Here is a 23,342-nt window from a genome sequence, read left to right on the forward strand (position 1 = left end):
TAACCACTAGGCCACGACTTTAGTTTCATAGAATGCACTTCATAAAACCACACATTCTACCATCAATTGCCTACTTATGTCACAAATGCAACAGACGACCTGATGCTATTATGACGCAGTATTCAAATCCTCGCAGAATTCTAAACCGCAAAAGTGATGACATCGCTTTCGCATGATTCTATGACCTGTCGCAATTTTAGTGAAAACGATTTTACACGTAAAACTAGCTTAAACCTGCGGTTTCGTTCGCGTTCCGTGGGAACTAACTACATAGGTCCCGTATTGGGACGGGGTGTTAAGAAATATAATTTGTCCGTCTTCTGGTTCTAAGCTCCTTCCAAACCAATTTTCAGACAATTGGTTCAGCTATTTAACTAATTTATTTTAAATTTTTGTACACACACATATTAAAGCAAGAAGACAGGAAATGAAGAATTTACAAAGGTAATGCTTATTTCTAAAGAAATCTCTTCCTATTCAAGTTAACTAACAGATTTTCAGAGCTAAAAACCGCTATGTAAACAGAGTAGTGTTGTAGGTTTTTTTGGTTAGGATTTAAAATTATATTTATATAACCATATATAACTATTATAATATTTAGATCTTTGTCGTCACATCTAGTTTCTAGATTTACCTAGAACTTTTCTCAGCACCATCATTGTGTATGCACTGCCATTAAAATTTTATGTTTCAGACATTATCGTTAATACTATACTGCTCATAAAGTAAGAATTATTACCTGTTCATCGTGTATAGAATATCAAGTAACATATTTTTATACTTTATTGCTCAAATGTCGAATATTTTTGTAACAATAATGGTGGAAAAAGTAGGTAATATTTAAAATGAGAGATTGTTTTGCTGACTGTATTGAAATTGAACTGTAGGTGTAGTCGCCAATTGTGTACATAGTCAAATAGTAGTTTCAAGACAAGAGTTAAAGGAAAATGCTCTCTGCATATAGGGCTGCCATCCGTCCGGGCTTCCCCGGATTTGTCCTCGTTTGGAGGCTGTCCGGGGGCCGTCCGGGCGGGGTTTCAAGAAGTGTCCGGGGAAAACCCGGACACTTTTCATGAAAGGAAGCACCTCATTGAATTTAAGTATATGTTAATGGTAAATGGATTACAAATTAGGTATTATTTTGTTTAAAAAAATCGTATTCGTTCGGGGAAAAAATGCGATTTACGCGAAATGTCCGGGTTTTTTAAATGTTTGTCCGGGCTTGGCGAAATTCAAGATGGCAGCCCTATCTGCATATATTTTTTGTAATACCTACTGAAAACTTTATGGAAATCTGTCGTAGGGAAACAGCTTTCACAAATAATACAGTGCCCAGGGTGATAACAGGTACTAGGTACTTGACCAATTGAAATAAAATTTGATACAAATTAGAAAGAACTAAGGCTACTGTTGATACGGGTGCGTGCAATAGTTCCTGTGGTGTTCAGCGTCTAAGTTTAGGGCAGGTAAATAAAACCACTAGAAAGTACTTTCACACACTGCAAGTCGCACGCGCACGTCCGCTCAGCTCAACCGTCGGGTCTCGACTAATCGCCGCCGGTGGCGCCACGCGTGCTCTTGGCTCAGTTTTAATTCTTAAACGTCACACCTCTTCCTTGTTTACAAAATGAAGAAAATACAATATAATTAATGTAACATAAATTAAACTTATTTACTTAATCAACCATTTGGAAGAAAATGTTTCAATCACAATTATTCAATATTGTCAGTATCTTCCAGTGCCTCATTACTGTCGAGTGCTACATCTTGTGTGTGTTTTTCTGGATCATATATTTGCCATTCGCCTTGAACTCTTTTTAAGTGCACGATGTTCCTTCTATATTCCTGGCCTGAATCGTCGTTCCTTACCTTATATTCATTTCCACTAGAGCTGAGTACTGTGTGTGGGGTGGAGTTGAATGGAGCAGTAAGCTTATTTCCTTTTGTCATATTTTTCACATATACTTTTTCTCCAACCTCTATTCCATATTCTGTAGCTTTCCTTCTTCTGTCTTCATACGATTTTCCTTTCTCTTTCATTATAGTGTCTTTATCCCTTACTTCCTCATCAACTCCACTCCTCTCTCGAACTATAGATGGTAACTTGTCTCTAAATTTCCTGGAAAAGAAAAGTTCACCCGGTGTTTTGCCTGTCGTGCTATGGGGTGTACTATTGCACATCATTAAGTAATCTAAGAGATCTGACTGCCAATCAGATTTTAAAGTTTGACTTATTTGTAGACGTTTAAGGATATCCCGATTTTGTCTCTCAACTTCGCCATTCTCCTGAGGAGTGTAAGGGGTCGTATTCAGTAATTTAATACCCATTTCTTGGCAAAAATCTCGAAATTCTTGGCTGGTAAACTGTCTTCCATTGTCAGCAGTCAGGGTCATGGGTATACCCAATCTTGAAAATATCTCTTTCAACATTGTCGTGGTATCTGCTGTGGTAATTGATTTCATAACTTTGATCTCCTTATACCGGCTGTAATAATCCACAATTACGAGTAAGTAATGTCCCGACGGAAGAGGACCAAGAAAATCTATCGCGACGTCTTGCCAAGCTTGGTCTGGAAGCTGGCGTCTTTTTAACGGTAATGGGGGATTCCCAGCAGATACAAGAGTGCATCCCCGGCAACTTTTAACTTTAGCCTCTGCATCTCTATCTACTTTAGGCCACCAGACTTTGGTGCGCAATCTACCTTTCATCGCTACGATGCCCGGATGACCTTCGTGAGCTGCATCTAAAACTTGTTTCCTAAGACTGATAGGAATAACAATTTTATCATTCCTCAGGAGAATGCCGTCGTGAGTCCAAAGTTCGGTTTGAAATATTCGATACTGCATAATTCGAGGCTCCCACGTGTTTGTGTTTAAAGCCTCCTTTACTAGTTGGATCTCCTCATCTGTTTCAGAGGATTCGATCAACGTTTGCATAGGGATTGCGCAGGGTCTCGCGTATTGAACAAGTTGGTTTATATGGGATTCATCTTCGCAATCGAGAGTATTATATGTGGATTGGCATAAACGAGAAAAAGGATCGGCTATGTTGCTTTTCCCCGGGCGGTATATAACACGAAAATTATATGACTGAAGGCGCAAAACCCAACGTTCAATCCTTGCACAAGGCCTGGATCTCAGTCCAAAAATGACCTCTAACGGTTTGTGGTCCGTTATGAGATCAAAAGTTTTTCTACCATACAGATAAACGTGAAAATGCTCTACGGCCCAAACTAAAGCTAACGCCTCCTTCTCCGTTTGGCAGTACCGCTTCTCAATCTCCGATAAGCTCCTATTCCCAAAAGCAATAACTCGGGGTCCCTTTTCATCAATTTGCACTAGTACAGCCCCAAGCCCAACGGGACTAGCATCTGCTAGTACCTGAGTTTGATCTTCAGGGTCGTAATAACCTAGACTTTTTATATTCTGGAGTTGAACTTTAAGTTGATCAAAAGCTGTTTTTTTGCTCTTGTTCCCAGTATTTCGATAGGTCTGACTTTTGACCAACTTTCAGTTTTAAGAGTTTCCTAATAGGCTCAGTGGTGGTTGAAAAATTAGGAATCCATTTATTAACGTAATTCAATAAACCAAGAAAACTTTGAATTTCGTCAATAGTTTTGGGTTCTCTATATGTTTCTACACTTTTTATATACGTATCTAGAGGTTTTACCCCTTCCGACGACAGCTGATGACCCAAAAATTGAACTACCTTAGCATTAAAGACGCATTTCTTCTGATTGAGTGTTACATTATATTCTTTTAGTACCTCTAAAACACGGTTTAAACGGGCTTTATGTTCGACTTCATCACTACCGTAAATAATAATATCGTCGATAAAGTTAAGCGTTCCTTCACAAGGTAACAAAATTCTCTCAAGTGTTTTTTGGAAAAGTTCTGGTGCACAAGAGATGCCGAACATCAATCTCTTGTAACGGAAAAGTCCTCGTGGGGTGATAAAAGTAGTGATGTGACGACTCTCTTCACTGATTTCGATCTGATGAAACGCGTCTCTAATGTCTAATTTAGAAAAAATACGAGCTTTCCTAAATTTTGGCAAGAGTTTGTCCATCGTGGGAAGAGGGTAATGTTCTCGAAGGATTGCTTTGTTAGCTACTCTCATATCTACACAAAGACGAACGCTTCCGTCACTTTTCAACACCGGTACTATAGGAGACACCCACCTGGATGGTTTATTCACGGCTTCTATTATATCCAACTCTATTAATTCGTCAATTCTTTGATTAACCTTTTCCTCCAGGGGTACTGGAATTCGTCGACATGGTTGACTAACAGGTGTTATTGTATTATCTATTGCTATATCTAGTGTGATATTTTTGAACTTGGGGAACGGTCCCTGATTTTGAGATTCACTTACCGCATTGATGTCCAAACCTAATTTGAGGACTTTAAGATCTGTAGCCGTTTCTTTGCCGAGTAAGTCTCGTGTTCCGCCTTGGATAACGTAGAAGGTGCTGTTTTTCTGTTCTGCTCCGATTTTAATCACAGCTTGGAAAGAGCCTAGAACTGTCAAGGGTACCGAGCTACCGTACGCCATAAATGTTTTGTCTGGTTTTGCATTTTGTTTTGTAGCCTGTATATTGCAACTTTTAAGATAGGTCCATGTTTTATCGGTTAATATGTTATGATTACTTCCAGAGTCTATTAGAAGTTCAACGTTGTCAACACCGCCTATGTCGCATCTTATTTTACCATCCCCATCAAAGTAAAATATGTAATTGACGTTGGATGAGGCCTTTTTCTGATCGTCGTTAGAATTTTCGGATTTTTTGGCACTATTGTCATGTTTTATCTTTTTAATAGGCATTTTCCCCCCATTTGCGTGCGTCGACCTACGTTTACTAGCCCGCGTTCGACACTTAGCCATGAAATGTCCAATATACCCGCACTTTGAGCATTTTTTATCTTTGGCGGGACATGTTGGACTGTCACCATTATGCTTCTCACTTCCACAACGTGAGCAACCTTTATTTTGGTCAAATTCACGCTTAGTGTCAATTTTATTTATGTTCGCAATGGGACGCGGTGCACTACCGTTGCCGTAATCCGAGAGCTGCCTTTGTACCGACTCTATAGCATTCGCTTCCGCTATGACTTTGTCCAGTGTAACGTCATCACCTAAGGTAAGGATTTTTTTCTTGAGTTCCATTGAATTGCATTTTTCGACCACTTGATCGATTATGTTGTCGTCTTCCCCATTAGCAAATTTGCACTTTTTGCTCTGCTGACGCAGCCTTACAAGAAATTTTTCAAATCTCTCATCAGTTTCTTGTTTAAGTAATCTAAATATATGCCTTTCATAAACCTTGCTTTGTTTAGGCAAAAAATACTCGTTTAGTTTATCTATTGCTACCTTGTAAACATCTGTTGAGTCTGTTACATCTGCACCCTCAATGTGTGCTCCAGGGATATTATAGTACACCTCTTGTAAGGCTGTGCCACCCATATGCAGAAGAGTGGCTCTTTTTATAACTGGGTTTTTAATTTCTGACGCCAGAAGATATATTTCTAGAGCCCGTCTCCACTTCTCCCAGCGGAGTCCCAGTGACATGGGATCGCCGTCACATTGCAGTGGTTCGACTGGTGGAAGGCTGGACATTTTTTGGAGCGTCCTGGAACAATGTTCATGCTTACACTTGCATTATCTTTGCACCCTTGGCGCTATTTACATTTAGGTGTTATTCTATTTCTACTTAGTGGATAAGACCAGATTAATTAATCTTGAGTGATAAAATACTATCACGTGAAATGTAATTTGTATTCTAAATTTGTAAATATCTCACACGTAATATTCATTTAACTAATGTAAAATACTCGGAGATAGCTTTAATTTGTAAATAATGTTTAAGGTCAAGTAAACAATTTGATGTAAACAGTATAGAAGTTATAATTGATTCATAGTGAATCGTAACAAATGATTTTTTAAATTTTATCATAATTGAAATTGTATCTGTATTTAATGGTAAGACGTAAACAAATAATTTAAATATTTCTGTTATTCTACTATTCATAAACAATGTTTACGAAATCATTTACCGGTCCTTATCCACTTAATTGTTTGCTCCTTGGCAAGGTTGTACACCATTGTGAATGTATGCAAACATTTGTGCACCTTGGCACTGTCTTGTCGATCTATGCTCCTTGGCAAAATTGTTTTATTATTTTGTACCCTTGGTACACTCTTCCCAAGGCTATTTATATTTATAACCTGAAATATCAGATTACTTATGCTAAAGTTGTGTAACGTGTGAATCCTTGTTATCATTTACAGAATTAACTCGTTATCTGTTAAATATCATGGAATATTAAACCTACTTGTAAATAATTTAATGGTAAAATTAATGAATTTACTCATGATTACTAAACTATTACAATACATCGATTAATAAATGCAGTTATACATGTCTTAACCGATCATTTTTGTATTTTGTAGCAATTTTGCTGCGTTACCTACATGGTTACTTTAAAATTTAAGTTTATCGTTAATTTCATTCGGATAAATAATAACACAAAATATACTTGGTTTAAGCATTCGGGACGGTTAAAGTTTGTTCAACTCGATAGTGACATCTTTTAATAAAACAAAATAAAATAAATAAACTTTAACTCGATAGTGGGTTGTTTATTATTCGTAATATAATATAGGTAGGTAGGTAGGTATGTTATTTGTCAACTGACGTGCTTCTATAATCTACCGCCATCGAACGAACAGTGTTTCAACTGAAGAAAATCCGCTTGATATTTAAATAGATAATAAGACTTTTATTCATCACAACACAACTTTAGCCGTTTACTCAGCACAATGCCTTTAGTAGTTGACTAGTTTTCTTTTCGACGGACATTATAATCACAGCACAATAATTTATGACTCATTTGTACTTACAATAATGTGCTTCTCTGTTTTATTTAAGTCTAATAATACATTTGTAGCCTTGTGAAGATTGATTCATACTTATGCATTTTGGGTTCGCATGCTCTTACCTCCCTATTTATTATTATTATTATTTTTTTTTTTTGACACTTTATTTTCATAATTTATATGATTTCCACTTACATGAAATCTCGTCGCCACGTGTGGTGTTCAGCGTCTAAGTTTAGGGCAGGTAAATAAAACCACTAGAAAGTACTTTCACACACTGCAAGTCGCACGCGCACGTCCGCTCAGCTCAACCGTCGGGTCTCGACTAATCGCCGCCGGTGGCGCCACGCGTGCGCTTTGCTCAGTTTTAATTCTTAAACGTCACAGTTCCCACTAGATATAGATGATACCTTTGGTGAAAGCTAACTACAAACATAGTACACAGTAATACACGTTGAAAGTCCTAAAAAATATTGAAGCCTGAAGTATATTTTTTTCACGAATATGACCTGAAAAACATTGACAAACGAAACTACTGCATATGCAAATAGTACACCGGAATATCAGTTCGCGTGCAAAATGTTTATTTCCTTGCGGGAATCGAACCCGCTACCCAATGCACGTGGCGTTTATATTGAATGAATGTTGGGTAGAAATAAAGTTTTTTTTTACTTAACTTGTATTTCAGAAGAATATTGATATTTTCTTTCCATACAAACTTCTACATGTTATGGTCCTATATGACAGTGTCCAAAGGCAATAGGTTTGTTGGCTGTAGTTTGAGTGTTTGCTCGAACGTGCTAATCTCAGGAACATATTTCTGCGATTTGAAAAAATCTAAATCATTGTAAGAAAGCGCATTTAGTATTTATCAAGGAAGGACATATGCTATATGAATTTATACATATACACTTTTGGCATAGTACATCTTTTTATCTGCCTGCAGGAAGTAGTTCCCCCAGGTCGCAGACGGCGCAAAAAGGAACACTTTGTTATTTGTACCTCCTCTAAAAACAACACACATCATTATGTCTTAGCTAATATTTTATATTTTAACTCAAAAATAACCGGCAGCTCTTCCAAAACTATATTTATTAAAGCTATCTCGCTCAAGTTACGGTGTCTAACTTGATGGCATTAAGACCTTTGGTGTGATTCTGTAAGACTTCATTCTTAACTTCGCATCTGAATCCGCCGTGAGTTTCGTGATTGGCATTCTCAAACTACACTAGCGCTACTCTTGCGAGCGTGTTTGCGAGTTGAACTTGTTGAACTTGTATGAATTTTATAGAATCGACGTACTTGTCTAGTAGCCCGGGAGTTTATAGCGTCACCCCATTTTTATATGACGTTATAGTGAACTATTTTAGTAGTTCTACTGGACCTACTGCGACGTTACTTTTTACTAATAACAAAGATAATTTTTGGGACAACTTTCCCACACGGTTGGTGAGCCCCAAATTAAACCATTGATTAGCTTGTGTTATGGGTGCCAACACAACTTATATGCTACATATTAAACACACTGATATATGCCTAAATACATATTATACAACACCCATAGCACAGTCGATGAACATGCACATATTGCATATGCACACAAAATGGTGGCTTGACCAGGAATCGAACCTGGGACCCTCTGTTGAAAATAACAAATTATGTAAAAAGTTTGAGTGCGTATTTGTGTGTGGATTTGTTGCTTATTTTATTTATATTGTGTGTAGGTATAGATCAATAAGATTAGCAAGTACACATAAGTTAACAATTTGTGCCCCGATAGCAACAAAACAGCATATGCAAATTGCAACAAATTTTATTCAAACAGCCTTAAGAACTATCCTTTATAATCCATGATCATAATCCCGAACCCTTTTCTGTTCGCCTGGGCATCAACGGTTTTTCAATGAAGGTACAAAACGGATGGAAAAGGATAATATTTAAATAATAAATAACCCACCCGGATCACAAACTGGTGTTTATACAGAAAATTGGGTTTTCGAAAAAGCCTCTTATTTTGAAATTAGGACACTGGGTGTGGATAATGCCTGTTTAACATTTAAATCTTGTTCAAATAGTCAATATTTACGATAGACTTTAGGCCATTTTTTATTAAAAGGGCTGATAATTTTCTAATACAAAAATTTGATGTTAAAACAAAATTACAAATTAATAGACAATCACAGCTCTTTACCACCTTCAATACAACTATTCTTCTTGAGAAGAGTGATGCAACGAGAAAAATAAGTTCTTTCATCATTATCGTCTCTGCAATAGGAAGTTCACTGCTAAACATAGGTCTTCTGTATTGATTTTCAAAAGGACCAGTTACAGCTTGCATCCGGTGCTTACACGAAATAACAAAAAAGCTTCACTTCAAAAAATAGGCTAATCTTAACTAGTATTATAAAACAGAAGAGTTTGTTTATTTACTTGACGGCTTATCTCAGGAACTGCTGGACCGATTTCAAAAAGTCTTACTGTTATAGATAGATAGCCTATTTATCCAGGAAGGCTTTTACAAACCGGCTTGTCGAGTAGTTTCCACAGTACGCGGGTGAAACCGCTGGCAGAATCTAATTAATATAATAAGTGCAATTCTGCTCACCCCATTGGGAATAACAAGAGCAATAAACCCAAACACACTTCAATATATTGACATTAAAATAAAATTAATATACGTTCAAATTAAGCTGATCACATGAATGTTTATTATACTCCATTTAATTTACGATTAATATTGCATTAACCGTATATTTAAATAATGCGGCCAATAATTGCATTCAATTATTTATTTCAATAATTCATTGTCGTTTTAACTATTTGTGTTTTCGCGGTGGTCATGTGGTTTTCGCGTTTCGGTAAGTTTATTTGATTGTGGGTATTATATTTAATACGTATCTGGAAATAAATGAAGACTAGGAAAATAGGGCTTCTTTTTTAACGACGTCAAAAATCATCAAGTGACCCCTCCCGCTGTGGGTTAGCAGAGGGAGTGTCAGACTCTTACTGACTCAAAACCGTCGTGTTCGGCCTTTTATGTACCAGGGCCGCGGTAACTCTTTCGAACAATCGTAGCCTCGATACAGGAAAAAAGGGCTTTCTTTTCCTTTTTCGTAGAAAAACTGCAGTTTTTGTAAGTCGATGAATGCTTTATATCATCAAACTCTACACAATACATTTTACCTTTAAAAAAAACTTGGTAAGTATATTGATTTATTCATTTTGTTGCTGTAATTAATTTTGTTCAAGTTTAACAAAGCTGAAATCTGTTTCATTTAATACCAGTCTAACAGCCGTGCCATTTTTCACGGTTTTTTCAGGAACGCCCCAAACGAAGTGTGTAGTTCCTACGTTTAGATCTTATTAAACACTAGCTGCCATTCCGCAGTTTAATGGAGCTTTATAACAGCCAAAGAATTTTTCAAATAGGTTCAATAATTTCGGAGCCTTTACAAACAAATAATTATATTATTACACTTTTTTATATAACAAAATATATTTTTAATAACTGCTACATCTTTGTTCTCCCTCTACGTCACAACAAACCAATCTTGATGATAAATGAGCGCAGAAGGAATCTGAAAGCTGGCGGTTTTCTTGAAACGTACGCGGAAAATGTAATACGATACACACTGTTTATACCATTTGTTTGTATGTGCATTTTTTGAGAATGAATGTGATGGGTAAACAAACAATAAAATACCTATACGATATTATGAAATCTCAGTCACGGATATTTTTATCATAAATGTGATGAATTTGTTATGAAAAGTTGTCACGCTCAGCGAAATATTTTGAAGTGGTATTACATTTGCAGTCATTATACAAGCCATCATTTTAGATATGCACAGTATTAACTCGTTTGACTATGCAATTTATTTAAAACAATATACTGATTATCTCGCTCCTTGTAAAGCACTGGTACTCCGCTACATCCGGCTGGACTGGAAGCCGACCCCTACATACTTCGGAAAAAGGCTCGAAGGTCGAGGATGATACTGATATATCTCGGTACAAATACAGACAAAAATAGCTTAACTTAATAATGAGGAAAACCTACCTAGTTTGGCCCTTTAAATAAATAAATAAATCTCACAGGAACCACAAGCACATCTTCGTCAATACAAAATCATAATTACAACAGAAGACAGCAGAAACTTCGTAACTTTCCTCAGAAAATTAATTAACGCAACATTACAATTTACAAAGGCCATTTGCTTGTCCTTTGAGCGTCTCCATTTATTTTTAGTAAATTTATTATTTTCTATAAGTTTCGTATCGGCCCAAATGTGTCGGTTACATGGAGAATTAAAGGAGCGGAGATGTCATAATATAAAATCTTCTAAGAATTTAGCGTCGTCAAGATGCGGGTGTTCGGGGGACCAGAAACGTTACTGGCTACGCTCTCATCCTTTGGAACCCGCTCATTTTTTTATAACCTAATCACCAATCAATCTTTGACAGATTTCTCAAAAAATCTGAACGCCTCATTATCTACACGCCACTGTGGCGTAAAATACATTAAAATGTCTCTCTGGTAGTACTAACACTAGTTTCTAAGTTGTGTGTTGTATGTACCTAATGGACTTTATCTGAATAAAAACATTTTTAATTTAATTTAATTAGTTCATTAGTAACTGATCATTTTGATCACGCCCACCGTACATTGACCTAGAAGATGGAGTCTGACCTACTTGCTTTCTGGCACCTCCGCTCTTTCCTTCCTCCGTGATCGACTAAAGGTCACTGGAGTGGAAACTTCATTTACTCAATACTCCGTTACAGTCACTTTGCTGATTTTCAGTTAAAATTTTGATTATTTTGTTAATTGTTATTACGTCACGGTTATTGTTTTTAATCGATCAGTTTGTATCAGATAAAAGGTTTGTAATTGAATTTTGGGACAGTTTATTATTGGCGCTGTTTCTCTCTCTCTCTCTATCGACCTAATATAACCTAATATTAATTTATTATTGTTTTAAATTGGTAAAAATTAATTTCAGAGAATATTTTTGGTTTGTAAATAAAAAGTGATAAATGAAACAACGTTTTTGGCCTGTAATTGCATAGTTGTTTTTGAAGGATTTATACATAGTTTTTATCATGAATATGAAACGATCACACAAAAAATCAGTTGAATAAAAGTAATTGGCCGTACAGGCGGTGTTAAGAGTTACACTGTAATTTCCATCATCTGTTATTTTTATTTCCGAACCAAATATAATTAAAAAAGAAAACTATAATACTTCAACCAACCTTCAAAGTAAACACATTCAGAACAAACTCCTACCTACAAATATTGCCAACACTATTCAAACTGGCACAGTTTGACTGTTTGGCAACTAAGTTGCCGTGTGAAAACTTAATTGATAGGGATTCATACTGTAGCATAAACTGTTAATGCATAGCTTTTACTAGAGGCTATTAAGTGGTGATGCTTTGAACTTTCAAAAGCCTACAAAGTCTTTCAAAAACACCATAGTTAAATCACTTGTCTCTCAAGTACGAATGTATAGGTTGGATTCCATTACAGAAAAAGTACCAATGTGACTTTTCAAGTGTATCTTAGACACCAACGACAGAGTAAAAGTGAAGGAAAACATCTTTAGGAAATCTGAATAAGGTAGGTACTTATAAGGTGAAGGAAAACATCTTGAGGAATCCTCGACTATAATAGTCTGAAATCACAAACCCGCATTGAGCAAGCGTGGTGATTAATACTCAATCCTTCTCCGTGTGAGAGGAGGCCGCAGCCCAGCAGTGGGACGATAAGAAGGCTGTAACAATAACTTACAATGTAAGTAATCGCCAATCCGCTATGAGCGAGCATGATGATCAAAATTCATTAAGAATCTAGAGTGTGGCCATGGTTCAGGATTTTTCTCAGAACGAAAACTGAAATTGAAAGCACAGCAATATAATTGAAACACTCATTAAATAAATGACATTTCGACGTCATGAGATAATAACATGTCAATACATTAATCCCACACAATTTCACAATAAACTATCATAAATTAACACCGTAAAAGCTATTAAATTCCCATAAAAACAATGATATTCAATCAATTTAACAGCCATCGGATCAAATTGACGGACGGACGTATGGAGACATTGTTATCGAAAATTAATTACCAATCAATTTCCAAAATTAATTAAGTAAAACAATTTAATGATTTTTCAGACACATTCTACAGCTAATTATTTTGCTGTTTGATTTCAATTGATTTCAAATTGGTCGTCTAATTTCAGAATGGTTTGATGTTCATTTTGGTTTGTAAATCTAATTGATTTTTGGTGGTAATTGCGGATTTTAATTATGGCTGCTAAACAGCTGTGTTAATAAATAAGGATTACTTTTGAACTATTTTGGAGGGCAGTCAATACAAACAGATTAATATTATACATACCTACAATATATTTCTTCACCCAATATTACCTACTGCGTATTTTATTGCCATTAATGGTTTTCTTTACACCAAACTTAACAGTAACACTCGAAATTAAAACGCAATTTAAACGGAAAGTAATGAGGATATTAATGTAAGATAAAACAAATAAACACGTTCACAATGATTCTCGTAATAAGCATATCGTTTATAATGAGCTGAGTATCGCGGTCTTAATTCCGTATTAAACTGGAAACCACAATGTGGACGCGGATGCTGGAAATTTTGGATGTGGTACTGGTAAAATGTGGTGGAATATTTTTATGAGTACTTATGTCGTTAATATAAAAATTACGCGGCTTTTATATGTATTCAAGATGAAATACATAGATTGATTTCGATGCTATTTGAAGATACTTTGGGATAGAATGTACATAACAGAAAAACGTCAGATAAACATAAGAAGCAAAAGGCTTTAAAACTATTACTCAGAATTTTATTCATGGTCGCATTTCGAACCAGTTAGCTCAAAGAAGTTAGATCAAAGAACCAGTTAACCAGACCTGTGCGGTAACTACTTGGTTGATCCTTAAATTAATTCTCTCCACTCTCATTATAGGCAATACACAATTTTCTTTGTTTCAAATACGAACGTGTACATCCAATTTAAGACAATTAAACGTCATCACTAAAATCTACCCCAATTCAAGTTTTAATTAAAAAAAAGGCAAAAAAATCTCTTACCAAAAGGCATCGTCATACATCGTCATCCCATCCCGTGACGTTGTCGAGTAAAATACAATGTTTACATTTAATAACATCTCCGTTTACATAACGAAGCTGATTACCGTATCATTTTGTATGAACCACTCAGATTAACTGAGCGTTATGGAGATAAAATAGACCTATTATTATTGAAAGAAGTTTGACAGCACTGGTACTCTGCTGAATCCGGTTAGACTGGAAGCCGACCCCAACATGATTGGGAAAAGGCTCGGAGGATGAAGTTTGACAGCCAGTAAGCAAGTGATATCAGGTTTTTCTGGTTACTGGGTTGAAGAGGTCAGATAGACTGATGGTTTATGTGTATCGCTGGTACTCAGCAGCATGAGGTTAGACTGGAGGATGACCCTAACATAGTTTTGAAACGGTGCTGGCTGGTGATGATATGTTTACTTAAAGCAACGAAAAGTATAGTTTGATTTCCATGCTATCATAGCGAGATTCACCGTGTCTAGTAAAACAGACTAAGCTGTATCTTAGCTTGGCTGTCAAGATCGGATCCTTAGCACTCCTTACAGTAAGACAGAAAGACCGAGTGTGATAATAAGTCCTAAAAATTAGTGTCATGCTACTCGTGGACGTCTAATTGACATTCAAAATCATCCTATTTCATCATGATCTATCAATTCCATCTGCAACTTGGTACGATAGGTAACAATCATCAATAAAACCCCATTCAAATAATTACAACCTCTTTATATAAAATTAAACGCTTTCACCCGAGGGGGTAAGCAGTGCAGTTAATCAGGTGCCCGGAGCCACGACAAGATAACTGCATTACTTTGATGTGAAGCCGCCCATTGATTCCACGAATTATGTCGCTCGCTACGTGTAGGGGAGGCAAAAACGGAATTAAAGAAAACATAAATTTAATAAATAAAAGCTTTTTTATTGGGGTCTATGAATTTTCACAGAAAATTGGTAGATGAAAAAAAAGGCTTAATTAAAACTGACATTCGGTAGGTATTTATACATATTTTTTCACCATCACTGAAACATAATTATACACAGTTTAATATTTACCACATGTACTATCTACGTAAATCTTTTATAGCAGTAGCTGATTAAAACAAAGGAAATATTCTATAGAAAAACTGGATTATAAAGCTTGAAATTATCGACCCACATTAAACAAGCGTGGTGATTAGTGCTCAATGCTTCTATGTGAAAGGAGTTAATCCACTCAGTAGTGAAGGCTGATGATGATTAGACAACCAACCTTTACATTATGTATCTCATGCAATTGTTCTAGAAATATTGTCCCTAACCCCGAAAACTCCTCATCAATACCACAATAACTCACACATACAAACTGATAACATGACATCACTTACACAACGACACATTCATTTTTCACACAAATCACAAAAGTTGTCCCATCTATACCTATCTAAGTCTGTGGTTCGACCTAATTTTACTTATGATGAAAGTTAGAACACAATAAGGGACAGATATATTCTGATAGAACAGAACTAGTTAGACTGAAAACTCAGCCTATGTCTAACATACTTTGGACATTGGTATATAATGGTCAAACTTTGTAGGTAAATGAAGTTGGATTGTCTGCGTTTACAAATACGCTAGTTGTAGAAATAGTGAGTACAATGAAAAGGCACTCTTGAGAGATAATGCAGATATTTTTGCGAAGAGATAGTGGTAGTAAAATGCTTATTTTTACATCACCCAATTTCTAATAGACATTTTTATTCCCGTGAAAAAGCAGTGGGTCTATTTATTATGGAAAACAATTATACATATCATCAAACTCATTTAAAATACCTACATAAAAAAATAAAATGCCCACAGTTTCACATACTGTCATAGATCTATTGCCATCAGTTGAAGTTGTATTTTGTGGAGTGTAAAATTCATTCCGAATAGCGAGCGGTGCAAAAATAAAAATACAAAAATAAAAATTCTAAAAATACACACACGTGTAAAAGCTTTCGAAAAATAAAATTCTACTCTAGAATATATTTTATTTTCAAAACCAAAGCAATACCAGGTAGATTGCAAAGCTGTTTAATTATTGAACAAACTACTTACACATTCTAATTGCAAACCGCTTACTTAGAACATCCGATTAACTAGTTCTTTTACAAAGTAAATAAAAAAAAAAACAAAGAATTCTCCGATTGTTTTGCTAACCGTACCACTTTCAGAAAGATCCCTGTTTTTATTCAACAGAAAAAATCTCCTTTACGTTGCATTAGTACGATTGTTTTTAATAAAGTATTTTTTTGCTAACCCTCCTTGTTTGCCGGATATTTATTTATAGGTTTCTATAGCGGACTATAGCGTAATAGTAGCGCACATTGCAAACGAAAAAGTCGGCCGACAGTTGGCCCGATGTTTGTAAAAACTTTTTTTAAAGAAAGTCGTGAATACAATCAAAGTTTTTAGTCAGTCCGACATCTATCTAAGTGGCTGGTTGACGCTTCTTGTGACCAGAAGGGTGGCTATTACCTCGGACAAAGAATCAGCATGGCCATCCAACGAGGTAATGCTGCCAGCCTCTTGGGCAGGCTCCCAGTCGACAGCGATGGGGATGAATTTTTTGACGCTTTTTAATAATAGTGTTTTTTTTTTGTTTTACTAGGATAGTTTTTTTAAATATAAATATTTTCATTGTAAATATATAAATTTAAAATGAAATAAGTCCGATATCGGCCAAATATTTGATCGATGTAATGCTACGCGCATTGCTACCATTCATTTCCATACTGATTTCTGAGCCCGAACAAACTGTCGGCCGACTAAAAGTCTGCAGTATACAGATAACCTTAGCTCGCGAGTCTATCTCATTCTTTAGTAACAATTGGATTTTATTGTGTTTTTGTTTTATATTTATTTATTATATTTTTGTGGTCGATTGAGGTTAAATAACTAATGGTTTGTCATTTGATCAAGATATAGTCGCAAGTAAAAATGAGATTAACTTATTAAATATTAATAAAGGAAAGATACACCCCCTGGGTATGGTTTTCAGTTTTTTTAGTTATTTGATGCGAAATTATATTTTTGACCCTCTTCGCGGTTGCACACGCATCCCTGGAGAACTACTTCCCGTATTCAGATAAAACTATGTACTTACCACTACTTTTATCGTCTCACTGCTGGGCACAGACAAGGTCCTTCAAGGCCCCTCTCACATGGAGAAGGATTGAGCGTTAATCACCACGCTTACTCAATGCGGGTTGGTGATTTCAGACTTGATAGTCTAGGTTTTCTCGAGATGTTTTCCTTTACCTTAAATCAGTCATTGGTATCTGTGAAAGTAGATAAAAACTTGGATAAGTTGCATGGGTACAAAACCTAGTATGTATCAGCATTTTAATTCAATATCTATAAAAGCGAATATCCTTTCTTTAGTAGGGCAGTCGTTAATATTGGGTAATGTCGAGTTAAATGGCTCGGGTTACCTTAGTTAAGTGATATTGGTTATACAAGTGATTTCATAGGTTAGGAGTAAACAAAAGAATAGTAGTAGTGGCCTAGTGGGTAAAGAACCAACCTCTCAAGTATCAGGGTGCCTTTGATTCCAGGTCAGGTAATTACCAATGCAACTTATCTAAGTTTATATGTACTTTCTAAGTTTATCTTTGACACCAATGACTGTGTTTCGGAAGGCACGTTAAACTGTAGGTCTCTGCAGTCTTTGAACATCTTAGGCAATCGTTACGGGTAGTCAGAAGCCAGTAAGTGTGACAACCAGTCTTATTTAAGGATATTGGGTTGCCCGGGTAACTGGGTTTAGGAGGTCAGATTAAACTTGAAGCGAACCTCAATATAGCAAGGAAAAGGCTAGGAAGATGATGATAATGTTTAATTCAATCTATATATATAGTCCTCCTTATCGTTTTCGATAACGGCGACCTATGGCAAGTTCACCTCCTAGCATGAGCCCTGATGTGACTGGCGAAACCGAGTTTGGATTTAAAGACCCGGTCGCAAGTGCTGCAGAATAACTGACCCGCACTATTGAGAGTATAGTTGTATGAAGGCTTAGGTCTCTCTTTTCGTAACTGGCGCTTTTCGTCTAAAGCCTCGAGTCTTTTTTCTTCGAATAACTTGACGTTTTCATAGATCGTTTTGCGCCAAGATGACCTATTTAAGGCAAGCCTCTCCCAATCTGTAGGGTAAATTCAATCTATACTAATATTATAAAGCTGAAGAGTTTGTTTGTTTGTTTGAACGCGCTAATCTCAAGAACTACTGGTCCGATTTGAAAATTTCTTTCATTGTTAGATAGCCCATTTATCGAGGAAGGCTATAGGCTACCGGTACGGGAAGTAGTTCCCACGGGATGCGGGTGAAACCGCTGGCAGAAGCTAGTATTATATTAAGATAATATGCTTATTTTCTTCAGTGGGATAGTCGTTAATATTGGGTAATGTCGCGTTAAATGGCTCGGGTTACCTTAGTTAAGTGATATTGGTTATACAAGTGATTTGATGGGTTAAGGGTAGACAAAAGAGTAGCTCATGAATGTGTTTGGTTTAAATGTTTTGGGTTATAACGTGGTTACGGCGATTGAGGATTACTTGTTGATCAATTAGTTTCTGAGAGAATTTTGTTTGATAAAAATGTTTTTATAATCATATGCTCAGTTGTTTGTGTTGTTTTTTGCTGAATTTATAATACCGCTAAGCAGGTCCTACCTTGATAGCAATCATTATTACAGTGATCAGAAACATTTCGACGTATTTTACTGATTTATTTTTTTAAGGGATCCAGTTAGTGGTCAGGCAGTCTCGTACTAAAATGACCTACATTGTACGTCCAATTATAAAACTGAAAGTTCATTCCTAAACAGAAAAATATATCTACGCTAAAAGTCTATAGATTTACTTTTTCATTAATTTAATTACCAAATATTACACCAGATAAATCCCTCCACACATTTTCAGGAAACACGTTAAGGACCACGTTAAGGACCAGTATAGGTACCTACACAGATAAGAACACATATACATACATTTATATAGGTATCATTAAATAGTATTTTGTCAATAAGCAGCGAACCGCAGTCACTCGCATTACAAATAACTGTTAGCGAGGGATCTAAGATGCTCTAATGAAAACTTTGACGTGGGGTTTCAGTGAGAACGGGCGTTTACCTACAGGGATCTTCCAACCGATTTCCCAAAAAGAAGGAGGTTACCAATTTTGATGTTTGTATTTTTTCGCCTATAGCTTAGCTGTGATATTCTACGTTTGATATACTTAATATGAACGTATGTCATTCTGGTGGCTCTCAACCACTTGAGGTTAACAGTCAGCTCCAAACCCGCATTTTTCTCTTGTACTAAACGAAATATGTAGGTCTCCGACGCTGGCATTACTTCAATGCTACTTGGCTTATTCAATGCTGGATGTTGTTCCACCACAATTTCACTGAAATCTGTGTGTGAAAGCATCGAAAGTCAACTGGTCCTTTGGTACATATCTACTCTAAGTACTTCAATCAATTCCTCATATTTTCCTGAAAGTAATTTTTCGTAGTAAACAGCTAATACAAGTAGCAATTTCCCTAAATTACATAGTTCAAATACTCATTCAGAAAAAGTTTTGAACACGAGCAATTCACACGGTCTTTCATTGCACTTAAAAACAAAACTTAAACAATACATTCTGGGTCCCTTTATAAGGAACATTTATAAGGTCAAGTTGGGGGAAATTAGGGGTAAAAAGAGGGGTAAAAGAGGGAAAACTTGTACGCAACAATAAACAGTTTCCATCGTGATAATTTGAAGTATAAATTATGGCTTAAGGAAATAATAAAAGTTTGTGTAATTCGCGCTGTTCATATTTTCCTGTTTAAAAGTTATTATTTTTTATTTGAGCGTTTTCTTTCCCCTTTGTGACACAATATTGTGCTGAAAATGTTGTTGAACGTAGATGATAACAAGTTGCATAAGTAGTTACAGTTTTTTCCGAATGAGTATTTTCTTATAGTGTCTTTAGTCGTGTTTCAGGAAAAAACTATAGTATTTTTAGGCCGTTTTATCGTAGGTATCAGTGAATGAGGGTGCTCTAAACTCACTCAAAAGAACACCTTTCTAATATATTTTTTGCATGACATTTTGTAAAGATGATTGAGACAACATCGTTGGACCACACTTCAGTCTGTCAATCACCTACCCCTATTCCAATCTTCTTTAACAGATTCTCATATACTTAGTTCAGGTAAAAGGGTAGTTAAAACAGCCATACACTGTCATCTTATAAAAAAAAAACACTGCAATTGAAAAATCCTCAATCCCGTTAACACTACAACCCCACCCAAAAAACTCTTACCAAAATGTAATCACAAAATCACATTTCCAAAAACGACCCTCTTTCCAAACGCATAGAGCACACATTTGATTACACATCGACCACTTATCGGTTAACACCAGTTATTTTCAAAAGACCTTTGTCTCTGGTCGTATAATGAAATCGTTACGGACCTCCGTAATTTCCTATTTAGAAGAAAAAAACCTTAAAATGTTAAGCAAAGTTGTTCTAACTCAAGGGTGCGTGAAAGTGGCGCTGAAATTTCAGGAGATGGCTGAAGGGAGGTTATGAAATTTAGCTGTAATTAAAATGGGAATATTTTAGGCTGAAATGTTGGCTTGCATTATATTTCTGGGACGCTACTGTTCTTATATATTTAATTGTGAGGTGACATTTTTGGTAATAGAACTGGCTTTTGCTGGCGGTTTTTACGTCTACGTCCTGTGAGTACTACTCCGCGCATCTGCATAAAAACGAACATGCAACTTTCCTCAATAGCCTTAGATCAATTTTTACCGAAAATATAGGAGTCAGTTGATCTTAAAACAACTGCTTACCTTGAGAATTGTGCGTGAAAATTCATAGTTAACAGTTATTCTTGTGTTATCGATGAACTTGGGCTATATTAAGTAGCCATACAAAAGTGAGCATACACATCAAATTCTTTCTAGCTTCAGTATACCTACCACATATAAATACCACATAGAATCATCATCATAAGCCTCAGCCATAGATTTCAGCCTGATATTATTATGCAATTTCAATCATAATTTTCCTATACCTTATGTCATTTTACATAGAAAATTCTATCATTATAAGCTGATTACCCATCGCCGCAGGGTAGCCGTCCACTTCCCATACAGAACACATTTGTACCAATACCTATCTGCGACGGCTATTGTTGAGGCACAATGGCCTAAGATTAAATTTCTCATGAAAAGAACGTTACAAAATAAGAATTGTTATATGGTGTAAGTTTTGAGCGATATCGGGTTGAGATGAAAAAGGTGGAAACTTGGGTTTTAGTGCTTTTTTTTATAATTTAATTTGGGAAGTTAATAAATAGCCGCATAAAGTCATATATCAATGTTAAACAATACTTGTTACAATTGCTCCGGAGGATGGGTGATCATGCAATTTATATCGATACTAGCTTTTGCCCGCGACTTCGTTCGCGTGGAATAGTGACTTCCGGCAGATTTTTGGTTTTACCCACATAGTTCCCGATCTCGCGGGATTTTTGAGAAGTTCCCGCTCCCGCAGGATGAATTAAAACAATAACATGAACCGAACACGTGTAATGACACCATTGCGCGATTAACGCCATCTATCTACGGAGCATAGGAACAGCTCGACATTTGACCAATAGATGGCATTGTATGTCCGTAATAAATTTTATTTTTATTTTTTGTAATAAAAACTATCCTATGTCCTTTCTCAAGTTTCAAACTATGTCTGTACCAAATTTCACACAAATCGGTTCAGTAGTTTAGGCGTGAAGAAAAGACAGACAGACAGACAGAAAGACAGACAGACAGACAGACAGACAGACAGTTACTTTCGCATTTATAATATTAGTTTGGATATAAATTATATCGATAATAGATTGAAAACAAGCTATGTATTAATTTTTCGGTAATTTCCGATAAGTAGACAAAAATATTTTAATTACAAAGTAATCATAGGTACTCCTCGTATGTTGTTAATTCATACTCCAGTGCATAATAGGTATAGGTAATGTTCATGTGATTCTCACATAAGCTGACAAAATAAAACTTAGAGAGAATTCTGAGTGAGCTTTTTCTGCTGATTTCACCCCTCAAAACATTTTAAAATTTTAATTCCTATTGGAAAAACGTTTCGCCCATTTCTTAAAAGTATTGAACTGAGTTACAGATCATTTATCTCGCATAATAATCTCCTTGGAGTCCCTTTAGGGTGCCAAAGTGATCGGTTACGGCCGACTTGCATCCTTTCCCAACTTAAATCATTTCTCCTAATAATAAAAAGGATTTATCGTTAACATCTTCGCTCCTTTTAATTTCCTTTTGTTTTAGTTCAATTGTTTTATGAAGAAATGATAATTGGAATTAGTGTTATGTAAGAAATCAAATTCGATTGGGAAGACTAGAATACTAAAGACGATTCTGGCATTTGATTCTAGTTCTTTAAATTATTATAGACTAGCTTCTGCCCGCGACTTCGTACGCGGATCCTGTCCCTTATGCCAGCGACTATGGGGTCAGCAAAATCAAAGATCTGAATAGTCGCAATAGACGTGACCATAGGGATAAAAGTAGTGATTCTAATTAGTCCGCATTTAAGTTGTGTGTGGCAAAAATATTACACGTATTATAACGTAAAAAAACATTTAATAGATGACAAAGTCGTGGTGACTTAGTGGAATTCGTGGTTTAGTGGGTAGAGAACCAATCTCTCAAGTATGAGCGTGCGTCTTTGATTCCAGGTCTGGCAAGTGCCTGCCAATGCAACTTTTCTAAGTTCGTATGTACTTTCTACGTATATTTTGGATACCAATGACCGTTATTTGGAGGGGATGTTAAACTGTAGGTTCCGGCTGTCATTGAACATTCTTGGCAGTCGTTATGGGTAGTCAGAAGCCAGTAAGTCTTACCAAGGGGTGTTGGGTTGAGCGGGTAACCGGGTTGTGGAGGTCAGATAGGCAGTCGCTCCTTGTAAAACACTGGTACTCAGTTGCATCGTGACTGGAAGTCGATCCTAACATAATTGGGACAAAGGCTCTTGAGATAATAACGACAATAATAATGACATATAGGCACCGCAGGACATCTGAGGCTGATGACGGGGAGTAGCGACCCCGCGGGGCTATATATACTGAGTTCTCCAGGGAGTGTATACTGTCCCCCATCTCCGGCCGGTCGGAGTGGCCCATGACGGGGGAAGGTCTCACGCCTCTGGCTTGGCTTGGCCGTCCAGAGTGGAGTCGCTAGAGCAGGATTAGTAGCCCTGCTGAGGGTAGGTGCCTCATGGTA

At 36.3% G+C, this 23,342-nt stretch overlaps 2 protein-coding genes across 3 annotated transcripts in view; one reads left to right on the top strand and one right to left on the bottom strand.

Annotated features, from left to right (window-relative positions):
* The window catches only part of LOC124642083 (alpha-2Db adrenergic receptor), a 453,255-nt gene that overhangs the window by 420,913 nt on the left and 9,000 nt on the right, over positions 1-23,342 (top strand). The gene's annotated exons all lie outside the window — the stretch shown is intronic.
* On the bottom strand, positions 1,488-7,257 carry LOC124642088. 2 transcript variants are annotated; one of them, XM_047180394.1, is made up of 3 exons: positions 7,073-7,257; positions 5,372-5,630; positions 1,488-2,119 (listed from the first exon to the last, which is right to left on the bottom strand). In XM_047180394.1, exons 2-3 carry the CDS (start codon positions 5,380-5,382, stop codon positions 1,714-1,716), a joined length of 417 nt encoding a protein of 138 aa, XP_047036350.1. In that variant the 5' UTR covers positions 5,383-5,630; positions 7,073-7,257; the 3' UTR covers positions 1,488-1,713. The 2 variants fall into 2 exon arrangements, with proteins under 2 accessions (XP_047036350.1, XP_047036352.1); XM_047180396.1 differs by lacking the exons at positions 5,372-5,630; positions 7,073-7,257 and adding an exon at positions 4,376-5,344.

This window comes from Helicoverpa zea, chromosome 23 (genome assembly GCF_022581195.2).
Source record: "Helicoverpa zea isolate HzStark_Cry1AcR chromosome 23, ilHelZeax1.1, whole genome shotgun sequence".
In the NCBI taxonomy this organism is placed as follows: domain Eukaryota; kingdom Metazoa; phylum Arthropoda; class Insecta; order Lepidoptera; family Noctuidae; genus Helicoverpa; species Helicoverpa zea.